The following is a 22,417-nucleotide window of genomic DNA, read 5'->3' as shown; positions in this document are numbered from 1 at the left end:
TAACATTTACTGAAATGACTGAAATACAGCAAAACTGAAACAGCTCTTGACAGAGTAACGAATAACTCTTAGAGTCATTTCTAAGTTTTTGAATAGGTCACCATATCTTGGAAAGACAATAAAATCATGTTCTCATTTCCAAACTGCACCTAGCAAACTCTACAGACACCTGAACACAATAAAGAATACATAGCCTGTGCTCACTGGGTCCACAGCATTGTCGTTGTTTTCTTCCAACATCAAGACAATTACTGAATTGAATGTGTTGTATGTATTTTAATATATTGTCAGTCCATACATCCATCCTTCAATCATTTACACAGTACCCGATTGAGGTATTTAGACACTTTACATACAATTTATTTACAGTCACATATCAGTGGCATGATGGCTCAGTGGGTAGAACCTCACACCTCCAGGGTTTTGGGTTAGATACCCAATCCCAGCAATGAGTGTAAGTTTGCATGTTCACCCCAGATCGCCTGTGTAAAGTGATGCAGCACGGTGAGCAGAGTCTCTAAATTGCCCCTAGTGTGTGAGCCCTGTGATGTGCTGGTAGCCCACCTAGGGTGATCTCTGCCTCCTGCCCTGTGATTTCTGGGATAATGCTGCAGCACTGTACTGAGTAACTGGTTCTAAACATGTGTTATATGCCTATGTTACAGATTTTTTGACGGTGTCAGGGAATAATATTCTGTTTCCCCAACAGTATGATTCTGATTTCTCTGATTTTTTTGACCGTGCAGAAATGCCCTGTAATGTATTTTTCACATTAATTTCACATTTTACAGTCAGTTATTCAAAGCCGTGTTACACTGAGCATGGAGACAGTGCAAGGATATATCACAGGGCAACATTCACTCTATAAAGAGTGTGAGTTCATTTGGGGACACATATACACTGATGGAAACTGAAATCTAAGCAGAAGGAGGAAACGCCCATTAAACATAGGGGTATCGCACCCACAACCTTGGAAGTGAGGCCACAGCATTACCCACTGAGCCGCTCTACTGCAATATATAAAATATGCCATCTCAGTTTGTGAATGCAGTATCTACATTAGAAGTTTTTGTATAAAAACATCAATACTATTGCACAATAGTAGAATAACAAATAACAGTTAAATGTGTTAGGAGGATCACCATCTATTTCCCTTGGTTGTTCCAGTCAATTCATGTCAGTTCAGAAGAAAATTATTGTTCTACCAGTCCTCTTAGTTAATCATACTCAGAAAGATTTTGTAACTGGACTATCTTCTCCTGCAAAGAAGCAAAGAAAATGGAAAAAAAAAGTCAGAGACAGCTCTATCGGTTTTAAAAAAAAAAAAAAAAACACTGAGAAAAAAAACCATTGTTCTCAGTGTTCCAATTCAGACATCCTTTCAAGAACATTGGAGACACCTTGTGGTGAAAGTTAAATTCCTGCGAATACACTACTGCTTTTAGAATGTGTATTAAAGAATGGTGTAAGAGGCTTCAAATATGTTGCTTTCCCCTTTGGATTATAAAACAATAAATAAAAAGAATAAATCAAATGTGATATGAGATTATAAACATTCTAAATTGTTTTGGGTTTTCGCAGTGGGGTTTTTTCAGTTGTAAATGTACAGCAGTGATATGCATTAATAGCAAATTTTGTCAGATAGGTTAGTTGGGAAGTGTAGGTGTGTATAATGGTAATGTTAAATGACAAATATTAGATGATATCATACTGGGCCTATATAAGTTGTGCTTAGCGTTACGTACATTCCTGGAAATTAAATGGCAAAATGACAATCAATCATATAAGAGAAAGAACGGCCTAGGAGTACAAACCAAGGCAATGCACAGGAAGTAGGCGGCGACTCACCCATCCACCCTGACTTTGCACCAAGGGGACGAATTTTAGCATGTAGCGTTCTGCATAGCCCTGCATCCTCTGTGTGCCGTTGGCTGTCAGGATCCGCCGGGACGCCTCCATCGTCACCGCAATGTGGGACAACGTGGTACTGTCAGACTGGGTGGGCACTGGACCCTCGTTTTCATCGGCAAACATGTCGAGCAACTTCGCAAAGGATGGATAAGAGAGACTGGCCAGCGTCGATTTCAGAAATGGGTCTTCTTTGATCTGTGAGGGCAAGTCGACAGGATTGACAGTCGATCAGGTATAATTGCTTCTGTTATGTTTAATCACAGTAATTAGTCATGGGAGATGCAGATGGTTGGCCAAAGAATTAGATTTTCATACCTTCTTGTTAATGGCATCCCCTTGCATTGATAAAATATCAACTAGTTGCCTCACAGCGGCCTCCTTGTCTTTGCCTGGAGAAAGAGTAAACCCAATACTAAATACAAAAATAAGTCATTCCTCCCAGATAACACGACTGACACACCAGTCACAAAATATTCTGCTTTAAATCTGAGGTACTGGAGAGCCATCATTATAGACCACAGCTGAAATACCTTTGGAAAGCAAACATTGTTGCTACAAGACAAGGATCATCGGGAATCACTATCTTTTACAGCAGAAAACCTACTTTGCGAATTAATTGCAAATACTGTTGTTTAAAAACTCTGCCATTTTATCTTTGACTTCATACATATAGCACTGCATGGTATTGGATCTTTTAGGAAAATTACACATTTATGTAGATGGATTGATAAAAGTAACTGCAGCTGTGGCAATGAAACATAAGCAAACTTTAATAACTCCGTTACTACTGAAGTACAAATCATTAGCACATCATAAACATATAGCTGCTACTTGAGATAAAAGAGGAATCACGATTCCATCCATCCATCCCCGCTTAATCCAAAATGGTGTCGCGGAGGGGACCAGAGCCTATCCCGGGAACAAGGGTTCGCAGGCAGGAACCAACCCTGGGCAGTCGCCCAAACACCGCAGGGGGCACACACACACACACACACACACAATTACAGAGCCAATTCAGACTTGCCAATCAGCCTGCCCTGCATGCTTTTGGACTGTGGGAGGAAACCAGAGCCCCCAATGGAAACCCACACAAACACAGGGAAAGCATGCAAACTCCACACAGAAAGGACCCAGGACCAAACCCAGGAACTCTAACCACTGCTAACCACTGTGCCACCGCGCCGCCCCAGAGTCACAATTCATTAATGATAAATTAACATGAGCTTAACATGTAGCTAAGAATTAGTTTGTTGTTAATTAATGTATATGTAATAACATAATACTATATTATTTGTGCCCCCTCCTGTAAAGTGTTCTCAAACTTAAAACTGAATAATTATTTTATACAATTAACTGGGGTGATTTAGACTGAAAATAAAGATAAATGTTTATATATTATATATTATTTATGTAAACTCTATCAAATTTTTGATTATGTGATTTTAATATAACGAGATCTAATTTATATTTCATACAATTTTTCCATGCTATACCCAGCTAAAACAGGCCCACTAGGACCTTCGGCAAAGTGCTGGTTGGTGAACATCTGACCATAGCAACAGCATTAAAGTCACAGTAATCATTCTCACTTTCTGCTGTGATTGTGGGCTGGCTGTCCGAGGAGGGCCATGCTGGTTTGGTCACAATGTGTTTCTGAGCAATTTTGTCCAGGGTTTCTGCCACGTCTTCATAGAATTGAGGAGGGTGAGATGAAGGAGAGTGTGGAGAGGCACTAGCCGGATCAGTAGGTTTTTTGAATGGCGAAATTGCGAGGTTACTGGGCCTCTTAGGGCGCGAGTTCTCATCGTGTTGATCTTCTTTCTTGGACAGTCGGAATTTCCGTATCAGTGAAGAGAAGCCTGACAACTTCTTTTTTGTCTTTTTGTCCTTCCTCTCGCTCTCGTCGTCCGAGGAAGGTGTGGATGCGTACCCATCTTCTGGCTGGAAAAAATTGAGTGGCACACATAACCCTACAGTAGCTGAAAACACATTAATAAAAGTATCATAATCTGTCATCAACCACAAATATCCTACATTTTGACAATTTCAGGTTTTGCACAAATAGTATATAAATACAGTTTTAGAGGTTATTCAAACCATAGAAATCTAGAACTTACTTCATGCTTAGGTAACTTAGACTTAGTACTAGAGCGGTGGCTGTTCTCAGAATCCTTGAGCTTGGGTAGCTCTGGTTTAACATCTTTCTGCATTGGTTCCACTTTCGGTTCTGCATTTGGGGTATCCTTCTTCTGATGCACTGACCCTGCGAGGCGCCGGCGACGCAGTCTCTTCTTAATTAGGTCCTTAAAGCCATGTTTCTTCTCCTCCGCATTACTGATCTTCTCATCAAGAGAGTCCCAGCCATCGTCCACCCACCTCTGGTTCTCCTTCTTACTCGCACTGAAATGGATGAGAACAAAAAGATGAACATCTGATATTAATGAGTCTGTGGGCAAGAGGGGAATGGCACTATGGCCTAGGCAGAATTAAGAGCTGAATAAGCTTCTAATTTTTATACAAAGGAAATGAAACCAAGATACAACTGCAATCTATTCTGAAAAATTCAAACCAAGAACATATAAATGTATTTTCTACATAAGAGAAATGAGGAATATACAAATGTATAAACCTTTATGCAGAGCATTTCACTTGGCAATAGACATATAATTGGTGTTGCCCCCAATCAACTTCAGTGCACCTCAGTATATAAGCTACATGTCTCTGAAACTCTGCTTGACAGATGTTGACACCATTATTCCATGAAAAATCCATCATCATATGTTTTGTTGATGATTAACATCTCATTTGGGTCGAAATCTATTCAATGTGACAGCCAAAGCATATAATCCATGTGATTTCCATGACCATGCACCACTGTGTTCTCATACGCCGTGGATGGTGGCATTGCCATCCTGAAAGATTGCACTCTGAGCAAACATGTTTTAAAGACCACCTATGTCTGAAAACTTTTTTGCCAAAAAATTGACCAGTGAGGAATGATATTGCATCTTTTTAGTAGCCAAAATAAACGGGTAAGCGAACCTGTCTGGAAATTACATATCTTAGGCTAGACAAGATAAGATGCTGGCTGCTTAATTCAACAGTCAAATGTGTGTGGAGGCATCTGCTTTCATTACATTTTCCATCCTTTTTACACCAGTGTTTTATTTCTATTAGCCATTACTTGAATAGAAGAGTATATAATGTAATGAGCTATGCAAGCAACACTGTGAATGCGGTGAGGATAGCAGACTGGGAAATTCTGTACCTGAACTTGCTGCTGTCTTTGTATGCACCACCAACCCTCCCAGGGCGCTGGGAATGAGGAAGGGTGAGAGTTTGCCGAAGAAAAGCATTCAGCACCAACCGAGTGTCTTCCTTGGCCTCCAGCAGAGAGATGGAGTCACCGGGAGAAGGGGAGCTAGACATGGGAAAGGATGTAGGCTGGATCTCCACTGCTGACATTACTGGGAAAAAAGGGGATTATTAAAGCATGAGAATCACCAAATACTACTTTATATGGACACTGCAGTGATAAACATAGAAAATGACATTTTGTTGAAAACATCAGCTGAGCATACTGATACCAATTCTGCCTTTGCCACTTAGGAATGTTACATCCTAGAAAAAAGAAATGATCTAGAGTGACTACAAGGTATTAGATATTTTGAGTTTCCAGAGCTGTACAATACCACATGTGTCACCTGCAGTGGAGGTAATCCCCAACTTGGATGCCATAAGGTACCACTTCCTTTTATTTTTCCTCACATTCCTTAAGTAATATCACAAATCCAGAGGACCACTTTCTAATTACTATATAGGAGTATACTGTATATCTTCTAGTTTTCAGTCATTCAAAGCAATCATTCATCGCTATTAATAGTGATCAACCGCTCCCCTGAATATAAACATTTTCTGACAGCACACTGCCTCCATGAACAATAATATGGAAACTGACAGCAGGGTTTACGATAATATTTCAATAGATACGCCAAACAATATTGAGCACATCATGCTAAACCACTCCAAGCCAAAATAATTACATACAGTGGCTGAAAAAAACTGCCAAAGGCAACACTTACCCCTAAATTCAAGCCCCATCTGTAAAATATTTGTCATTTGGCTGTTGTAATAAATATTAATTGTAATCTAAGATTCAGCACTTAGCCAGGGACAAGTGCACTGACAACAAGGCAGAATTGTTTAAAAACGAATAAGCCAAATGAAATAAAATTTCATCCATTTAGCAGTCAATTAAAATAACAGTGAATTATTGTAACATTATAAGAAAACCATTCTACCTGGATCCCAGACAAGTCAGGTTAAGGTCAAATCAACTAGAGTATCATTCTCATCATCCATACAGAGACAGACAATGGCTCAAGATAACGTTCCCCTATGTCCACTGTGCAACAGACAAACTAAAAAAGGAGTTATAAGTGCAAAACTCTTGGTGATAAGACATATCCAAATATTTCAAGGATATTTTTCTAGAGGAATGTTCATGCCATTCACCTTCTAATTGCTATTACACACCATGGGCAAACTGGAAATGCCGATTAGGCATAGTCTTTGGACTATGGTAGGAAACCCTCCAGACACAGAGAGAACACTGCAAACTCCACAAGCACAAAGTGGACATGGAATCCAAATCCCCAGCCCCCAAGGTGTGAGACAGCAGTACTAGCCAATGAATCACCATGCCGCTCCACAACAAGTAATACGGTATCAAATTTAATCATGAAATGTATTTACCTAAATAATTTAATGGTTCAGATCTTATCCAGGTAGGAAAAGAGGCTGATTGATCTAAATATATGAATAGCATTGTACTATTTTTAGGAGTGCACAAAGTAAACAATTTTAAAGCATAATTTAACAAACAAACAAGCACAAAAACACAAATTACACAAAAGGAGTTTTACAGAAAACCTGATTATCCAAGGTTCGCAGAGCAGATAACTGTACCCAGATCATGATGCTTCTGAAACAGCAGACACAAACAGCACAACTGGATCCAGTCCCCAGTCTGCTGAAGGCAAGCTGTCATTAACACTCAGACATCAGACTCACCTGCCACAGCGGTCAAGTGTGTTTAATGAATGCTGACATTTCGTCAGTACGCGGTCTCATTGGTCTGTCTCTGTCGCCCAACAACACACACTACACTCTTAAGAAGCAGTGCAAAGTTTTTTTTTATTTTTAAAGAAGTTCGGCGGTGTTGTTTTTTTTTTGTTGTTTGTTTTTTGCTGTGACTGCCGTACATTTGCGTTTTGTATACAAATCCATTTAGAGAGAGCAATATAGATCACTAGAAGTTCACTAACTTCTACAAAGACAGATATTAACATAGGATTAATTCTAGAGACTATGTAATACTTTTTAGTGCAATATAGCCTATATTAAGACTTCATAATTGTAATTGTACAGTTTTTCAGATTATCGAACTTTGAACATTAAAGAGTGTACATTTTAGGGGTTCTTAAAACACAAATGCAAGCACATCCACCTCAAAAAAACGAAGCCGTAGCCTACTCTTTATGACCAGATCCATAATTACTCCCTAAAAAGCTCACTCGCTGCAAAAAAAGGCATCCACTGTACCCTGTACCAGAGTAAAACATGTTCTCCGGCTGTTAACTATTGTGATTTGCGTAAAATACTGTGGTTTAAATCCACATGATGAATCCATAATGGTTATTCAGCTGTTCAGTTCGGGATAGTCCAGCTAATAGCATCTTTATCTATTCAAGGACAGCATATACTGTTAATTGCACGTACAGGTGAAGAATTTACTCACCTAGAAGCTATTTATAACTTAAGCTCGCATAATTACAACAACAAAGAGCGTCATAGCGCGTGAATTCTCTCTTTCAGTTCAAACCAGTTTTTAATCACTTAAGTTAAATAGATCGGTTAATATAATAGAATCAAGCCAACATTCAATGATCGTTCGCGTAATATTAATTTGGCATATGACAGCCTTACCTGAACCTGGGAAAAATACAAAAAGATGATTAAAATCGCTTGGGGGAGGTCGGATGAGCTCCGACGTGAAAGATAATAACTGGCAAAACAATGTCCCCTTTCTAGGACTGTCAAGATCCAGTCAGTTGCACTGTAGCTAATTCAATGCAACTGTATGTTGTCAGACAGGATCTTCAACTATAAGCTGTTAGACACACGTTCTGGCATGTAATCTACAGTTTAATCGAAACGGATCGCAGTTTGATCCTTTACGATCCACGACCCAAAATGAGTTAATTACTAACCTGAGAGTGTTTCGGTGAAGCAATGTGATCCAGGAGTCGAGGTAGCCTTATATGTCTATATTATAATAATAACCACTTGTTCCGCATTGTAAACGTTATGAAGTTATGAAAGACATGCTAGAAAACGAGATTTTCAGATGTATACATTTGAGGTATCTTCGCGAGCGAAAACCAAGTTAGGCACAAGTTCTGGTAAAGTCGGAGCCACTAAACTTTTTTTTAAATCGTGTTTCAATCAAGAGATTATCTAGCGAAGTATCGATATGTATTAAACTACGCAGGCTGTTCTCCGAGCACATGTCCTACCTTCGTCACTGCCACTTTTTGACTTATTCCCCATTATAAACGATTAAGAGGGGAACTGAAATAAATGAATTTCCCAGCAATTTCTCGGATTTACAGTTTCCCTTTCGTCTCCTGCTTTCAGGCTCTGCGCATGTCAGACATGGATCCTGTTTGACCGCCTTAAAGCGGCAATAAAAAGCGTCCCGTACGCTATCTGCCTCTTAATACAGGGAACTCCATTTGAACCTTTAAGGGTTCACAAAATTGTTTGTTGAAATGAGACCGATACATGTATCACTGTAATGGTTCGAGAAACCAGCTAAATATTATGTTAGTATTACAGGAACACATGTGATTAGCACTTTACAAACAAAAATTAATCACCAGACACAACATAATTTTTGACATGTAGTGTTTATTAGTAAACATAAAGAATAGCATTGACAATCACAGAAAATGTGAGAAAATACCATGATAACCATAATACCACCACAAATATATCTGTTGCCTAATCTCTGAAATAGTACTGATCCCTCTATATCGTGTAAAACCCTCAGCCCTGCCCCTCCCAAGCTCTGTCCAGTGTCCCTGGAAAGCTAAACACTGGTACAAGGATTGGGAGAGACAGGATAGAGTGACTGAAAGAGATCAGGCGGAAAGAAGTAGGATCGTGGTTTGTTGTCCGTTCGATATGTTTCAGAATATTAACCCTGGAACCTGAATGTGATATAAGTATGAACTGCCGAAATGCAGCTGAAAATTAGGTAAATGCATAAACATTAATTAATAACAACAAAAGTGACAGCAGTGTGATAACAGTACTTACTTGGTATTTACCAATTGTGATGGATTTATGTTTTTTCCATGTCTATACAACAAGTACCTGTACATGTATGGCCCATGATTTCCCCCTTATCCTTTTTCAGTTGCTGTTACTCCCTTTCTGCACTTACCTGAACCCTTGTTCCTCAACTTTTTTCTCCATGGTATTTTATTGAAGGAGAGACACAGTGTTGTCTCTTAAACAGGCTGTTGCACTGTTTCTCACATTCTTCCAAAAACTCTGCTCTGTCCTCTCTATATCTCCTGTTCTGTGTCTCGTGAGCACATTATCTATCTCCCCCTCTGGCTTTATCTATCCCAGAATCACAGTTGACCAAATCTAGGCCAATAGGGAGAGTTGGTGGGTGAGGCCCTTCCTTTGTGACAGGAAACAACAACACACAAGACAGAGAGCGAAAGAGAAGACTGTTATGGAGTAGGAACATGAGTTTTCAAACTAAATGCGTGGCAGTGCTTTGATTTTAAGGCAAAACTGGAGAAATTCATATAAATAAGTTTTATGAATGGCTAGGTGTGTACAGCATCCAAACAGGCATTTACACATTAATTTAACTGAGATCTTTACAGGTATGAGTGTAGGAACCAGCATGAACAGATGGACATATATTCCCCAATATTTAGATTCATTCATCTCCTCAATAAATACACCTGAAATATTTTAATTAAATTTCCCACCCCCCAATATCAAACTCTCTTCTTCACCATCTTTTACAAGCTATGCCAAACTATAATTTAGGAGATATTAACTCAATTGAAATAATGTGAAATGTCAAAGAAACATTTGTTAGAAATGGGATACTAGAGGGAGTCGGAACAATTATCAAGCTAGAACACAGATCGGAAGAATAGACTCTATGTACAAACAGATAAAATGAATTTCAGGGCCGTCTGTTTGCAATAGAATCCAGAGGGAATAATTCATATGATTCCCTTGCAGTAATCTACAAAGAAGTCCAATTTTCATTATCTTTTTCAATCTCAATAATTAACTGCACAGGTTGTTAGCCTCAGCTCAAATGATACTCATCATTTTCCTGTTGCAAATGAATTAAGATAGAGCGTCAGATACATACAGGAAAACAAGAACGAAGAGAGCATATATCAAAGGCAGTAGAATATATAAAAGGAAATGAATGTAGTGTATATGTGTGGCAAAAAAATATTCATAATTTTAATAAACTATTGCAACCATATATTGTAAATCAGTATTCCTACACAAAGAGTAAGCAGAACTGAGGAAGTGCAGAGACCGAAGCTCCAAAGGAAAAAGGCTTTGTGGACGCATTGTGGTCTCCAGACTCATGTGGTAACATTTTCATTGTTAAACATTTAAGATGCTTTCCATTATGTGTTGTCTCTTCAACAGACAACAGGGAACTTAATGAAAAATTAATTAATTCAGTCAGTCAAAAACCAATCCATCCACAGGAATGAAATCTCATGTATCTCTGTACTTGTCTTTCGGGAAGAATGTGAGCCTACTGTCATTGCAATTGCATGTTTGTTTTTACAGTATTTTCAGTAGAGATACAAAAACAGGAAAGCCTTACAGTCACGTAAGCAGGAAATACAACTGGAGATTGACTTAGAAAAAGTCTCTCTCCTCTTAATCTGCACTGTTATGAAAAGTAATGTAGTTAAGTTTATATTAGTCCTTTGCTTGTCATCCCCTTTCATCATTACTGACATTTTACTATTTAATACCATTCCTTATCTGAAGCATTGTACTGTCAATTACTTTGATAATTTCTGCTATTTTGTACAATTTAAATTTTAAATGATAGAGAAACTTCTGGTCGAATACATTTCCACAGAGTTAGACTTTTATTTCATAACTGTTTTGCAAAAAGTTTAACAATAAAAACACAAAAAACAAAGATTAACTTAGATCATGTCACAGTCTGACACACTTAACATGAAGCAGCAGTAACAAATAAGAATAAAATAATCAAATTTCAGTCAACAGGGAAAAAGTACAGTGGTGTAAAAAATATCAGAATCACACAGCAATGACATGAGCTTATTGCTAATAATAGTAGTTTTGCAATTCCTTTCAGTGACGACGTTACTGATTCTTATTGCATAAACATAAATATTGGCCAGACGAACCAAATGAAATACCACACAGGTGTAGATTCAGTGATGGGCAGGGAGGACACATTGAGAGATTTTTTACATATATATATATTACACACATATTGGATTGCAGAATTGACCCAAAAGTCCCCACCCCTACCCCCCAAAAAAATCCACATGAAAGCTATATACATGGCTTATACATCAATGCTCTGGAGAAGATGCTGCCAGAAATACTATCATAGTATTTTCAAAGCCACTTCCAAGCAGTGACATCTTCCAGCAAGATGAAGCACCGTGCCACACTGACTGCGAAACAATCCCTGGGAGCTAAGAATATCCGCTTGTTACCCTGGCCTGGGAATGGACCAGGTATGAACTCAGTTGAAAAATGATAGACAATTGTGAGACAACATATTGCTCCCAGAAAGCCATCAAACAAGGTCGTTCTCATTTAAACAAAGAATGTTGTTGGACCTTCTGTATCCAAAAATTCAGGGAATCTGCCTAAAATGCATGGAGAAAATGCCAAACAGAACAGAGATGCTGAGAAAGGCCAGAGATGGTCCAACATAATATTCATAATATTAATGATTCCAGTCAGAAGAAATGAACAAAAACTCTTTGTTTTCATGTTTCATGTCGATTTCATTTTTCACACCATTGTAAAGCTAACTGGCAAGAACTATACTGAAACCGCTAAGGAATAGATTGAAAATATAACATATTATTTGTGGCAAAGTTTAATCTCAGTGAGAGAAAATTATTTTTTTATGTAATCATATAATATATGATATGACTGGAAACATTATGTATAGAAATTAAGCAGCTGCAGCAAAACATATTTATCCAGTGTAAAGTTCACCTCTGGGTGACTGAACTTTGTTAATAAAGGAACATCCTTGATTCAAATTATTCAGTTTTTGATTGTCATTCGCTGTTAAAGATCCATGCTTGATTGTCATCATTGGCAGCTTTACACACTTAAGTGACTCCCTCAAGTATTTCAACCAATACTAATGATTGTCATTTTTCTGTTATAAAATATTTTTGGGTGAATGGAACTCTATTCATTTTTGAGTTCTTGCAAACCTGAGAGTCTCTTTTTTACTGGCTGGTGTCAGTATTTGGTTGTCATTGGCTTTTTTATTCTGGCTCATTGTTATTGACTGATTGTATTTTAAATTTCATTAATCATATTTTGTTAGGTCTATCTTCTCTTGCATTTGGCTACTTAGCATCAACAGATTTAGCAAGAATTTGAACATATTTTCTTCTTTATGAATAATTTAAAAAATGTTTTGCATCTGTCTGTTTCAGCATTTACTATTTTGGGGTCGACAGTGGTATTTAGTTTTAATATATTAATAAAATAAACTGAAGCAGTCAACAGCAAAAAATTATTTTCTTTCAAAATGTCAGTCAGTAGAACTATTTTATTTGCTAATATGACCATGGGATCTCAATTATACACAAAGAAATGTACTGAGTTACCATGAACAATATAGAAACAATATAGAAAGATCATCCATCATCTGCCTGTTTGCACATATCAACAAGAAACTCCTCAAAAGAGAACAGAGATGACTGTGAGCCAAGTCAATGTACTGATGTTCATCTGTAGTTACTGTCATGCAAAAATGGTAGTTTGAGCCCCCTACAAAAGAAGGAGTGTCAGATGAAGGAGGTCTGAGGGGAGCACCCTAATCACGTGCCCATCATAAATGCCACTCTGTCACTCAGCCGTAACATTAAGCCGGTGCAGAAACACACCGATTCTGAAGCACGTCCCGAGCACCGCTGATGCTCTTTTTACAGGTCGCGCTCGTGACAACCCTGTTTTTCTCCTTTCACAAAATTTAAACAGTGCAGAGTGAGGAGTACTTCACTCCAAACCATTTGGTTCCCAACTCTTCCAATATCAAGCCTCAGTTGACTCAAATGTTGACAGATCCCAGTTGTAGAGGAGTTGGCTCTTGTAAGTCTTGCCATATTTTACAATTTAATTTGTCTTTCTTATCTTTTATAATAATTTGCTGTTGTGTACTTCCTAAGCCTGTTACCATTTGCATCCCAAAGACATTCAGTATCTGTATCAATGAACGTGCCAACCCATGACAAATAGAGCGACAAATGCCTTAAAGAAAAAACTTTAGCTAGTCTTTTCATATAGACCCAAATAAAGCATTGATACCACCCCAATTCCATTTTCATTCCATGTGAATAGAGCTTTAGAATTTAATTTATTCAGTTTTTTAACAGCCACAACGTGACAAATTAAAAATTTATATTTAAAGTAGCAGGAAGTATAGGCCTTTTGACCATGTAGCAAATCCATATACAATGAACCAATAACCATGAGTGATACGATTAAAAAGCCAAGGTCAAGGTTTACAGCTTCTAGTGGCATAAGCACAGGAGCCCAAGCAAAACTACAGTATTTTCATGCAGTGATCAATAGAAAGCCGGCTTTTAAAAGGAGGAGTTTTACTATTTTTGCATAGACGAAAAAGGGATTGTTTCTCGCTTGTCGTTAAGAAGAAAAGTATTTTTCAGAATACATTGGATCAGCTACACGACACGGCCATATAAATTCACTGATTAATCATGAAATTAATTCCAGTTTTGCAGTCATTTTAGAGGAATACTTGATTTTGCTGAAACATTCAAATCAGTTTGATTTAAAACCATTTGGCTGGCCACCTGGCATGTGTAACTGTGCTTCTATTCCAGTATTTGTACATAAATGCATGCATGAAGCAATTCTATATATTCATACCCAGAAATGATTTATTAAAAGTTCAGCTGGAATTCAACAATTAGTTAGTAACCATGAGGCGAGTTCATGGAAGTACTCCATGTGTGTTAAAAATATGGAGTATGCATTAAATAACGTGGACATTGCATTAAAGATGAGCTTGTTCAATTTTTTTTTACATTTGGAATGAAATATATTGCTCATATATGGCCACAAATTTACTGGGGGATATTTTTTTTTAAAAGAGTTACTTTCGTTTCTGTAGGTTAAATAGTAAAGCAAAACTTGATCTGTCAACCTCACAGAGGACTGGTGGTGGATTATCTATTTTCTATAACTTTTTCCGTGAAGAGGACTAGTTTTATGCAGAGCTGTGATTGTTGTATGAACACCGAATTAACCAGAGCAGGCTATTGGTTTGTGTTGCTGTGGGACCATCGTTCCCAGAACACAGCTATGAGGTTCCCCTGCCGCAGCTTAAGTTTTGCTCCCATTGTGTGTTTTGTCTCCCTTGCAGCTGAATTCCTCCACAGAGTGAGCATGTCTGTGCTTCTCTTTACTCTCACTGTGTATCACCTCCTGCATCTCCCTCCCTGTGTACCACTGTCCCACTATCCTACTGCAGCCTGGTCCAGTACTGACCCATATTCTGACCCAAGTTCTGTTCATTCCCAGGAACCTGGACCGGTACTGAGACTCCCGGAGAAATTAGACCTATGGGGAATGAAACACGGGCAACGTGTAAGTGAGCTACTTAGCTGCACAGTCATTGAACAGAGCAGATCCAGCAGCACGACTCAAACATCAAATAAACAGGCACGCTCACCTGTGCTGGAGTTGGCTGAGGGAGGCGGAGGCAGGTGAGGAGAGGGATAAGGGGGTGAGTCAAAGTTCCGAGGGGCAGAGGGGGATGAAGGGAGCATACAGGGGTAAGAGGGGGCGGATTGAGGGGGCACCGACTGAAGAAGAGACAGACAAGGTGAAGAGAGAGAAAAAAAAGACGTGGTGAGGATATTGTGAGAGAAGGACAGTAAGGAGATAAGATTAATGAAATTTAAAAGTTAGGTCTCTGCCTCTAATAATAATAATAGTAGCTATAAACAAATCTTCCAGCCATTAGTCATCTATGCCATTACCCAGGATGCGATTCCAGTGCCTCACCGGGCACATAACACACAATTTAGAGATGCCAATTAACCTAGCCGCATGTCTTTAGACTGTGGGAGGAACCCAGAGTATGCAGAGGAATCATTCGGAGCGCCACTGAAAGATCAGGCAAACTCCCCCTGCACAGAGCAGAACAGGAATCCATAGCCCCAACCCTAGAGATGTGAGGCCACCCACAAAGTCACCCTGACACCATATAAATATACCCCTTGTTTGAAAAACACTTCACAATAAAAGCTCATCAAAGCTAGTTTGAGTGTCAATGATGTTGCTCACTTTGTAAATTAGCTCACTCACCTTGGCAAACACACCTGGAACTCCTGTTAACTGTTTTCTGTTTTATTTGTCTTATATTATAAATCTTTTATCAGATTTAATCCAGAGTGCTCATTTCTAACTCTATATTAATTCTTCCACTCTGGTCAATGTGCACAAACAGACACCTCAGTTGCAGGTTGTGATCTCTCCGTCAAACATGTTATTCCGCATATCTATAAGGCCATGGGTCGATCATGGAACCATGCTTGTCACTGATGACAGTGGAAATTTCCACCTTTCTGACAGGTTTTTCAGCTGTGCTCATTCAATGGTCAGCCATAATAACCAGCTCAATTCACAATGTGATCAATAAGACTTGCTGTTATATCTACCAACAAAGCAACTCTTAGGATCTAAAATACTAAATACGAGTAGGAAATGCGTCTCTGTAGTTAATGTACCTGGGTGCCACAATGGTGAAGATGCTCTGCACTCAAATTCAGAGACTAAATCAGCTTCCTCTTTTAAATCCCTTTAAAAAAATCAGTTAGCCTTTTTATATTCCTTGTTTAATTTCTCTATTTATTTCGTTTTGATGTGTTTTATTGTTTAATTGTATTAAAATTTCATTTTATATTTTTATACATGAATTGTATAATTTATATTTCAATTTTTATTATTTTTATTGAAAATGCTTCGAGCAACGGCATAAAAATGTTTATAATAATAAAAATAATTATAATAATTATTATTATTATTGAGATTTTAATTTTATTCCTATCCAATACTAGAGATGTAATCAGCTCCTAAAATCACATTGGAATCACATGGCTGCAAGGTCTTTGCAATTTCCAGTTGAATCACAACATGTCGGAAAGACTTGCAGGACAGAAAGGCAATAAAAGCAGAAATCACCTGGACCCCGGAGAAGACTGAGAGTGCGCTGTAGTTTGAGAGGGACGAGTCGTTACGGTTCACCATGGAGCCTGAGGAACGGACAGGAACGCAAAGTGCAAATTCAGTGCACAGTCGCAGTGAAGATAGTGGCATATTTATAACTAATGCTGCCAAAATTCATAAATGAAGGGCACCGACATTACATGCAGGGTACGCTACAGCTCATACACACTGGCAGTGCGATATGAAATTAATGCAATTTGCACAATTCACTTGAAGACAGCAAGACCCATAGGGTAAACAGTGCAGTACAATAATCTGACAGCATGCCTGGAAATGCCGTCTCAAATTTAAATATAGCAAATTTAAATATTTAAACAGTTTTTTGGAGCATCTTGTTCACCACAGCTAGGGCATGGTGCACATTGTAAAGCAGCCATTATTTTAGTTAATAATTTGACATAACATTAAAGACATGTGGCTAATTAATATACAAATTCTGTAGCATTCAGAGCACATGGCACTATTTATAATGCATAAAAATGTGCATCATACATAAACTGATCATCATCAACAATTCATACTCAATTTTGTTGTATGGGGCCATGGCAATTAGCTGAGAGGAAATCTAAGTAGTCTGTATTACAGCATAAGAGGTACCATTAGCTTTCACGTCTTACAAAATAGAGAATAATTATTTTGATATCCTGATGACACAAGGGCCTCATAAGGCGCCTGAGCTGGGCCGTGAGAGGGCAGCTCAGGGCAGGAGCCGGGACAATGCGGACCTGAGTTAGCACTGTGCTGGTGGTGGTAGACTGCTGAGCCGAAGGACGCGCCAAGCGTGCCGTGGGGTCGGGAGCAGGACGTGCCGCTACCCGCCCGCCTCTGGTTGCGTAGCTTCTCCTCCCGCCTCCACTTAGCCCGTCGGTTGGAGAACCACACCTGTCCACCAATAAGCAAGAGGGGCAGCTGTAATGGTCAGCTGATGGTCATATGGCTCAGGATTTGCATATTAAATTGGGAAAGTATTGTGCTACACCCCATATCACAATTAGGTTATAAAACAAGTTATGCAGCTAGAAAAGTATCTTGGTAGTGGGGAAAGAAAGAAAATGAACCCAAAATGTCCCATATCCCCGAATGGACTGTGTAACTACCCTAACAGGTATGCTTGATGGATAAATAGCCATGGCGTTTTCAATACGGTTATCGGACGAAAAGCTTATCAAGAAGGTAATCCTGTACCTGGATCCGTGCTTCTGGAAGATCGATCTTGGCCGCCAATCTTTCACGTGCAAAAACGTCAGGGTAATGCGTCCGCTCGAATTCTGAGGGCAAGAAGCATTTGGTGGTGACCAGACCAGCTTACATGATGCATGAAGTTGTTGTCAATGCACAAAGAAAGATCTAATCCCAAGTCAAGTTAGTCTCCCAGGACTATCTAAGCAAAACCCAATTCAACCACTGGGCAGATCTGATAGAGCAGAAGAAGTTGGTCATTTTGACATTAATCTTTAGGATGGTGAAGGGGCGGATGCCATTTAAAAAGCAGCATAACAATATAGCATAACATTAGACAGCAATAATTTTGTAGAGCTCCAAATGATACCACAGGGAGCTCCTGTGACAAGTCAGCAGAGCAGGCATTGAACAGCTACTTTGGAAAATATGACATTGCCTAAAAAAAACTCAATAAATAAAAAATATATAACGGACCTTTCTCCAGAGCTTCTATCTGTTCCTGAGTAAAACTGGTCCTATTTCTCTGTAACTTCCTCTTGAGCTGCAGTCGAAGTTGAGACTCCTCTCTGTCGTCCCTTTCTCCCCGCACTCCTCCACCTACCCCCATTCCTCCATCCACTTCCACGTCACAACCTTCTGGCACGGCTGCAAAATGAGGAAAGACAAAGAAGATGACCGCCTTTGAACTGGACAGGTCAATCAAGCAGACTTTCACCAAGAGGCAGAAACTTACAGCAAAAAATTAGACGATTTAATATGCAGTGAAATAGTTACAGTATGAGTACTTATTAAAAACAAAAAACAACCAAAATCACAGATTGAACAGTAATTTTTATGGAGCACAGAGACCTGACTTTTCTTTAGCATTCTGCAATTTTGGCCAGAATAAGAAAAGCTTAAGAGCTCTGAGTCGGGGCTGATAAAACTCTTGCTCATATTTGCACAGATATCCATGTCGGTGTTGACAGAACTACTGACAGAACTATCCAGCTCAGCCAAGTGGAACCAGGTGCTTCTCACGCCAGTCACCAATGCAGTGATCTACGTCCAAGCGGGCAACGTAAACTATAACATGCACACAAGCACGCCTGTGTCTCCACATAGACTCGCTACTTTTGTTTTCTGCTGAGGAAGCTCACCTGTGTTATGCTGCGAAGGCACCGCATTCGATTCGTGGTACCAGTTGTTCGGTCCAGTCCAGGTTGACCCACTTTGTAGATTTAACATGGTTAATTTTTCATACATTATATTTAACCCCCAGCCTGAAAGAAAAAAAATCAGCACCTTGCCTTGACCTGTTACCTTTGACCCCTAACCCCTGTTCTCCCCGCCCCAAGTGGAGACCAACAGACCTGTGGAGAATGAGAAAAATAAAATGCGGCTTACTATTGTGGTAATGGCATTTTCTACTAGAGTAAGCTGGCACTGGACTCGATAAGTGACAGCCGGTTTCGGCACGCTTGCCAGCTATTTGGGAATTTCACCACATTCATAATGAACACATACAGCAGTGTGTGTCCTTCAATGCACTGTCAATATAACTAACTGGACATTATTGGCAGTGATTAGGGTCAAACTGGCAATCAGGCTGCTACAAACACAGAAAGTTCAGATGCATTCATTCAGAATTACTTACTTATGTTACTAAATACTGCTTTGCACAAAACCAAAACTATATATAAAAACATCATTTCAAAAAGTAAATATCAGAATTAAACAGTATCACACACAAACATGCAAATTCTAGCACTTCTGCCAAAGGTCAAGTTCTGTCCTGTTTATGCTTGTTTTTGGTACCTCTAACATTCTAACATCTCTGTACCATCCACTACTTGTTCAGTGCAATTCTTCACCATGCCACCGTCTTTACTGATAACTCTTAAAGTCCCTTCTTGCCTCACACATTCCTTGTCTCAGTTTCATCTTTTCTCCAACTGTCCTAATTCTTGACTGCTTCTAATATGCAAAATTAACATTAAACAGCAACTCACCAACTGATGGATTTGAATAAATGCAAGACAAGCACAACCCAGTTCTTTTTGCTCTCTCTTAGTGCTCTATTCCTGTTCCGCCTATGCCTGTCCGTCTCTCCCCTTGCTTTGTTGCCAATGGACTATACGTGTGCAAAGAGAGAAGAGATGCAGGGAGAGAGGAGAGATGGAGAGAGTTAGACAGGGCGAAAGAGAGGGAGAAAGGGAGGGAGGGAGAGAGAAAGAAACACGTCTGCGGGCATTCCTGTCCTCGGAGCGATGGAAAGAGAGAGAGAGTGAGAGAGAGAGAGAGAGAGAGAGAGAGAGAGGAGAAAAGAGAGGGAGAGACAGAGAGGGCAAAGGAGAGATAAAGTGGAAGAGAGGAGTGACACAGCGAGTCAATGTCAGTGTCAAGTTTGAACTTAATGCCAAAGAAAGGGGGAGGTGAACCAAGCCAGGGAGCAGTTACACGTAGATTAGATGTTCGTTAGTGGAAGAGAAATGTGGCAAATTCATCTTGAAAAGTGACAAAAGATCATTTCATTAAAAGAGAGGGAGAGTAGATTTGTAAATGGACAAAATACAGCAGAGCTACAGATCACTCCTATGCTGACTAGTTTTTAGTAAATTTGCAAGGCAAAGAAGAAGTGCCAAGCTTTGGTCCACATTTTCTTAACTTGCCACACTTTCCACTGAAAGTGTACCCTCCATAATCTCACTGTCCTTCTACTTCCTCAGCTTCTCTTTGCTCGGAGACCATTTTAAAAAGAGCACATAACTAATGAGAATTACCCAGAATTGCTGTATGCAGTACACGCATAAATTAATGCCTAAGGGTTGCATTTTTACTCACCTTATTTGTATTGCACATTTCTGAGAAAATTGAACTTTAGCGAATGGGGAGAGCCAGAGAGTCACTTAAACGACAGAAGCATCTGTTTGAACCAGCATTTTCAGTTTTGGTCAGATGTGGGGACATTTTTCATTGATTTAGGTGGCTATACATGTAGGTAATGCTGTAAGAATGAGAACCAAAACCAAGCTAGAAAGGTGAAACTTGGGTTTAATCAGGGGTGTATAATTGTATAATCATGGTAATATTTACAGTCAATGACCACATAGTATACTGCATATCTGAGCTCCACCATTAATACTTTATGCGCATTGCTGCGTACTGTGCGGAACGTTATGGCGATGTGACATACATGTATACTGTACACAACACATAATTATTTTGACCCTTCTGTCAGAGCAAGGGCAGCGTGATAACGCCGATTATCTATTCCCAAATAATCAGATGCAGGGAAAATGAGGTTGGTAAGAAGACATGAATAGCAAAACACAGCAATAAGAGGGACAACGGTATAAAAATATCTCTGTGCAGATAAAGGGAGATGGGGGACAAGGAAACGTGAGAATAAGGCAGGGGTAGGAGGGTGCCAACTTGTTTTATTTCCGGTTGACAAAATGCTACGCTCCCTCTCTCTCTCTTTCTCCCTGTCCCTCTCTCTCTCTGTCACTTTCTTCAGAGGATTGCCTGAGAGAAGGGGCTAAAGTGACAAACAACAGAGAGGAAAGAGAGAATACAAGTGAGAAAAATAAAGGAAAGATGAGAACAATATCCAAGATTATCTGGGTATATCCATACGCATGCAATTTCCTGTGTCCTATACAGAATATTTTTGTGCAAGCATTATTAGCAGCTTCCATATTTATATAAGTTTTTCTTTGGTTCCTTGAGGTCTTGCATTTCACATATTTACAGTGCAGTGTACCTTTCTGCATACGTGAGCGTGTGTGTGTATACGAGGGTGTGTTTGTGTCTGAGTGTGCCCCTTAGTGTGCATACGTGTGCACTTACAAAGATTTGTGTAGCTTTGGGGCACAATTTTTTTGGTCTCTTGTTAGTTTATTCCTGTCATCCTCTCTTTTTTACCGCTGGAAGGGGGGATGAACTGGGGGGGGGGGGGGGGGAGAGAGAAGTTGAGCGGTCACCATAGCAACAATGCCGGGACACATTTTCATCAAGTCTGTAAAATAAAAACAAAAAACAGTACTGGGGGGTGGGGGGGGGGGAGTGAGGGGGCAAAATGAATTTGCTTAAAGGGTGGCCAATGTATGAAGAATAGCAGTGACAGCACATATAGACAATATAAATGGAAATATATATATCGCTATGGTAAATATAGTCTCTGACAATCTCCAGTCTGTGTGCCTCTCTCAAGTTTCTTCCTCCTTCCTCTTGTTTCAAATTAGCAAGGCGCTTGCTTAGCCCCCAACCTTTGTCTCTTCTCTCCTCTCCCTCTTTCTCTCCCTTGCTCTCTCCACTGTTGTGTAGCCCCAGGTGACACTGTGACGCGTCCTCCCGCCATGCCTCCCTCTCTCACTCCCTGCCCCTGTCACCTTCAATTGCTCCGTGCAGCTGGATGCAGTGCCTGAGGCAAGGGGGGGTGGGTGCTGGTGGAGGAGTGTTGGGGGGGGTAGACTATGGAGCACACACGCACAGACAAGAAGGTGGAGAGGGACATAGGGGATGAAAGGGGAGCCCGGCAGGATGAGAGGGCTGGCGGTTCAGGAGGTGCCGATGCAACACGAATTGCCTTAAGTTGTAGTTTTTAAATTTGCGAAATAAGGCTGTTTCGATGGAAACATACGCCAGCGCTGGAGCGCTGAATGGCAAAAACAGAACTTGGAAACAGGATATATATGACTTAAAGTAATAACACAAAATCGGT

General features: G+C 39.7%; 2 protein-coding genes across 5 annotated transcripts; both read right to left on the bottom strand.

Annotated features, from left to right (window-relative positions):
- Positions 1-261: 261 nt before the first annotated feature.
- bcl2l12 (BCL2 like 12) lies at positions 262-9,581 on the bottom strand. 4 transcript variants are annotated; one of them, XM_023826147.2, is made up of 7 exons: positions 9,422-9,581; positions 5,180-5,378; positions 4,029-4,311; positions 3,501-3,852; positions 2,227-2,300; positions 1,849-2,106; positions 262-1,259 (listed from the first exon to the last, which is right to left on the bottom strand). In XM_023826147.2, the coding sequence occupies exons 2-7, from the start codon at positions 5,374-5,376 to the stop codon at positions 1,218-1,220; spliced, it is 1,206 nt and encodes a 401-aa protein (XP_023681915.1). In that variant the 5' UTR covers positions 5,377-5,378; positions 9,422-9,581; the 3' UTR covers positions 262-1,217. The 4 variants fall into 4 exon arrangements, with proteins under 4 accessions (XP_023681915.1, XP_023681913.1, XP_023681914.1 ...); XM_023826145.2 differs by lacking the exon at positions 9,422-9,581 and adding an exon at positions 8,490-8,657; XM_023826146.2 differs by lacking the exon at positions 9,422-9,581 and adding an exon at positions 8,184-8,655.
- A 1,619-nt stretch (positions 9,582-11,200) lies between these two features.
- pax10 (paired box 10) lies at positions 11,201-19,057 on the bottom strand. The gene is made up of 7 exons (XM_023826047.2): positions 18,852-19,057; positions 18,187-18,357; positions 17,716-17,798; positions 17,256-17,412; positions 16,486-16,556; positions 14,972-15,104; positions 11,201-14,859 (listed from the first exon to the last, which is right to left on the bottom strand). Exons 1-7 carry the CDS (start codon positions 18,955-18,957, stop codon positions 14,762-14,764), a joined length of 819 nt encoding a protein of 272 aa, XP_023681815.1. The 5' UTR covers positions 18,958-19,057; the 3' UTR covers positions 11,201-14,761.
- Positions 19,058-22,417: the final 3,360 nt, after the last annotated feature.

Source organism: Paramormyrops kingsleyae, chromosome 5 (genome assembly GCF_048594095.1).
Source record: "Paramormyrops kingsleyae isolate MSU_618 chromosome 5, PKINGS_0.4, whole genome shotgun sequence".
Taxonomy (NCBI): domain Eukaryota; kingdom Metazoa; phylum Chordata; class Actinopteri; order Osteoglossiformes; family Mormyridae; genus Paramormyrops; species Paramormyrops kingsleyae.
Note: the sequence above shows the minus strand (reverse complement) of the source record. Positions and strands in the feature narration are given on the sequence as shown.

Excerpts from the sequence above, each read along its gene's own strand:
- bcl2l12 (XM_023826145.2), bottom strand. The coding sequence starts at position 8,523 with ATGGGGAATAAGTCAAAAAGTGGCAGTGACGAAG. Across the intron at positions 2,301-3,500 it reads GCCCACAATCACAGCAGAAA|GCAAAGACAAGGAGGCCGCT; the intron begins GTGAGAATGATT and ends CTCTTTCTCCAG. Across the intron at positions 1,260-1,848 it reads TGCAAAGTCAGGGTGGATGG|GAGAAGATAGTCCAGTTACA; the intron begins GTGAGTCGCCGC and ends GCTTCTTTGCAG.
- pax10 (XM_023826047.2), bottom strand. The coding sequence starts at position 18,957 with ATGTATGAAAAATTAACCATGTTAAATCTACAAAGTGGGTCAACCTGG. Across the intron at positions 17,799-18,186 it reads GATAGAAGCTCTGGAGAAAG|AATTCGAGCGGACGCATTAC; the intron begins GTCCGTTATATA and ends TCTTGCCCTCAG. Across the intron at positions 17,413-17,715 it reads TTCCAGAAGCACGGATCCAG|GTGTGGTTCTCCAACCGACG; the intron begins GTACAGGATTAC and ends ATTGGTGGACAG.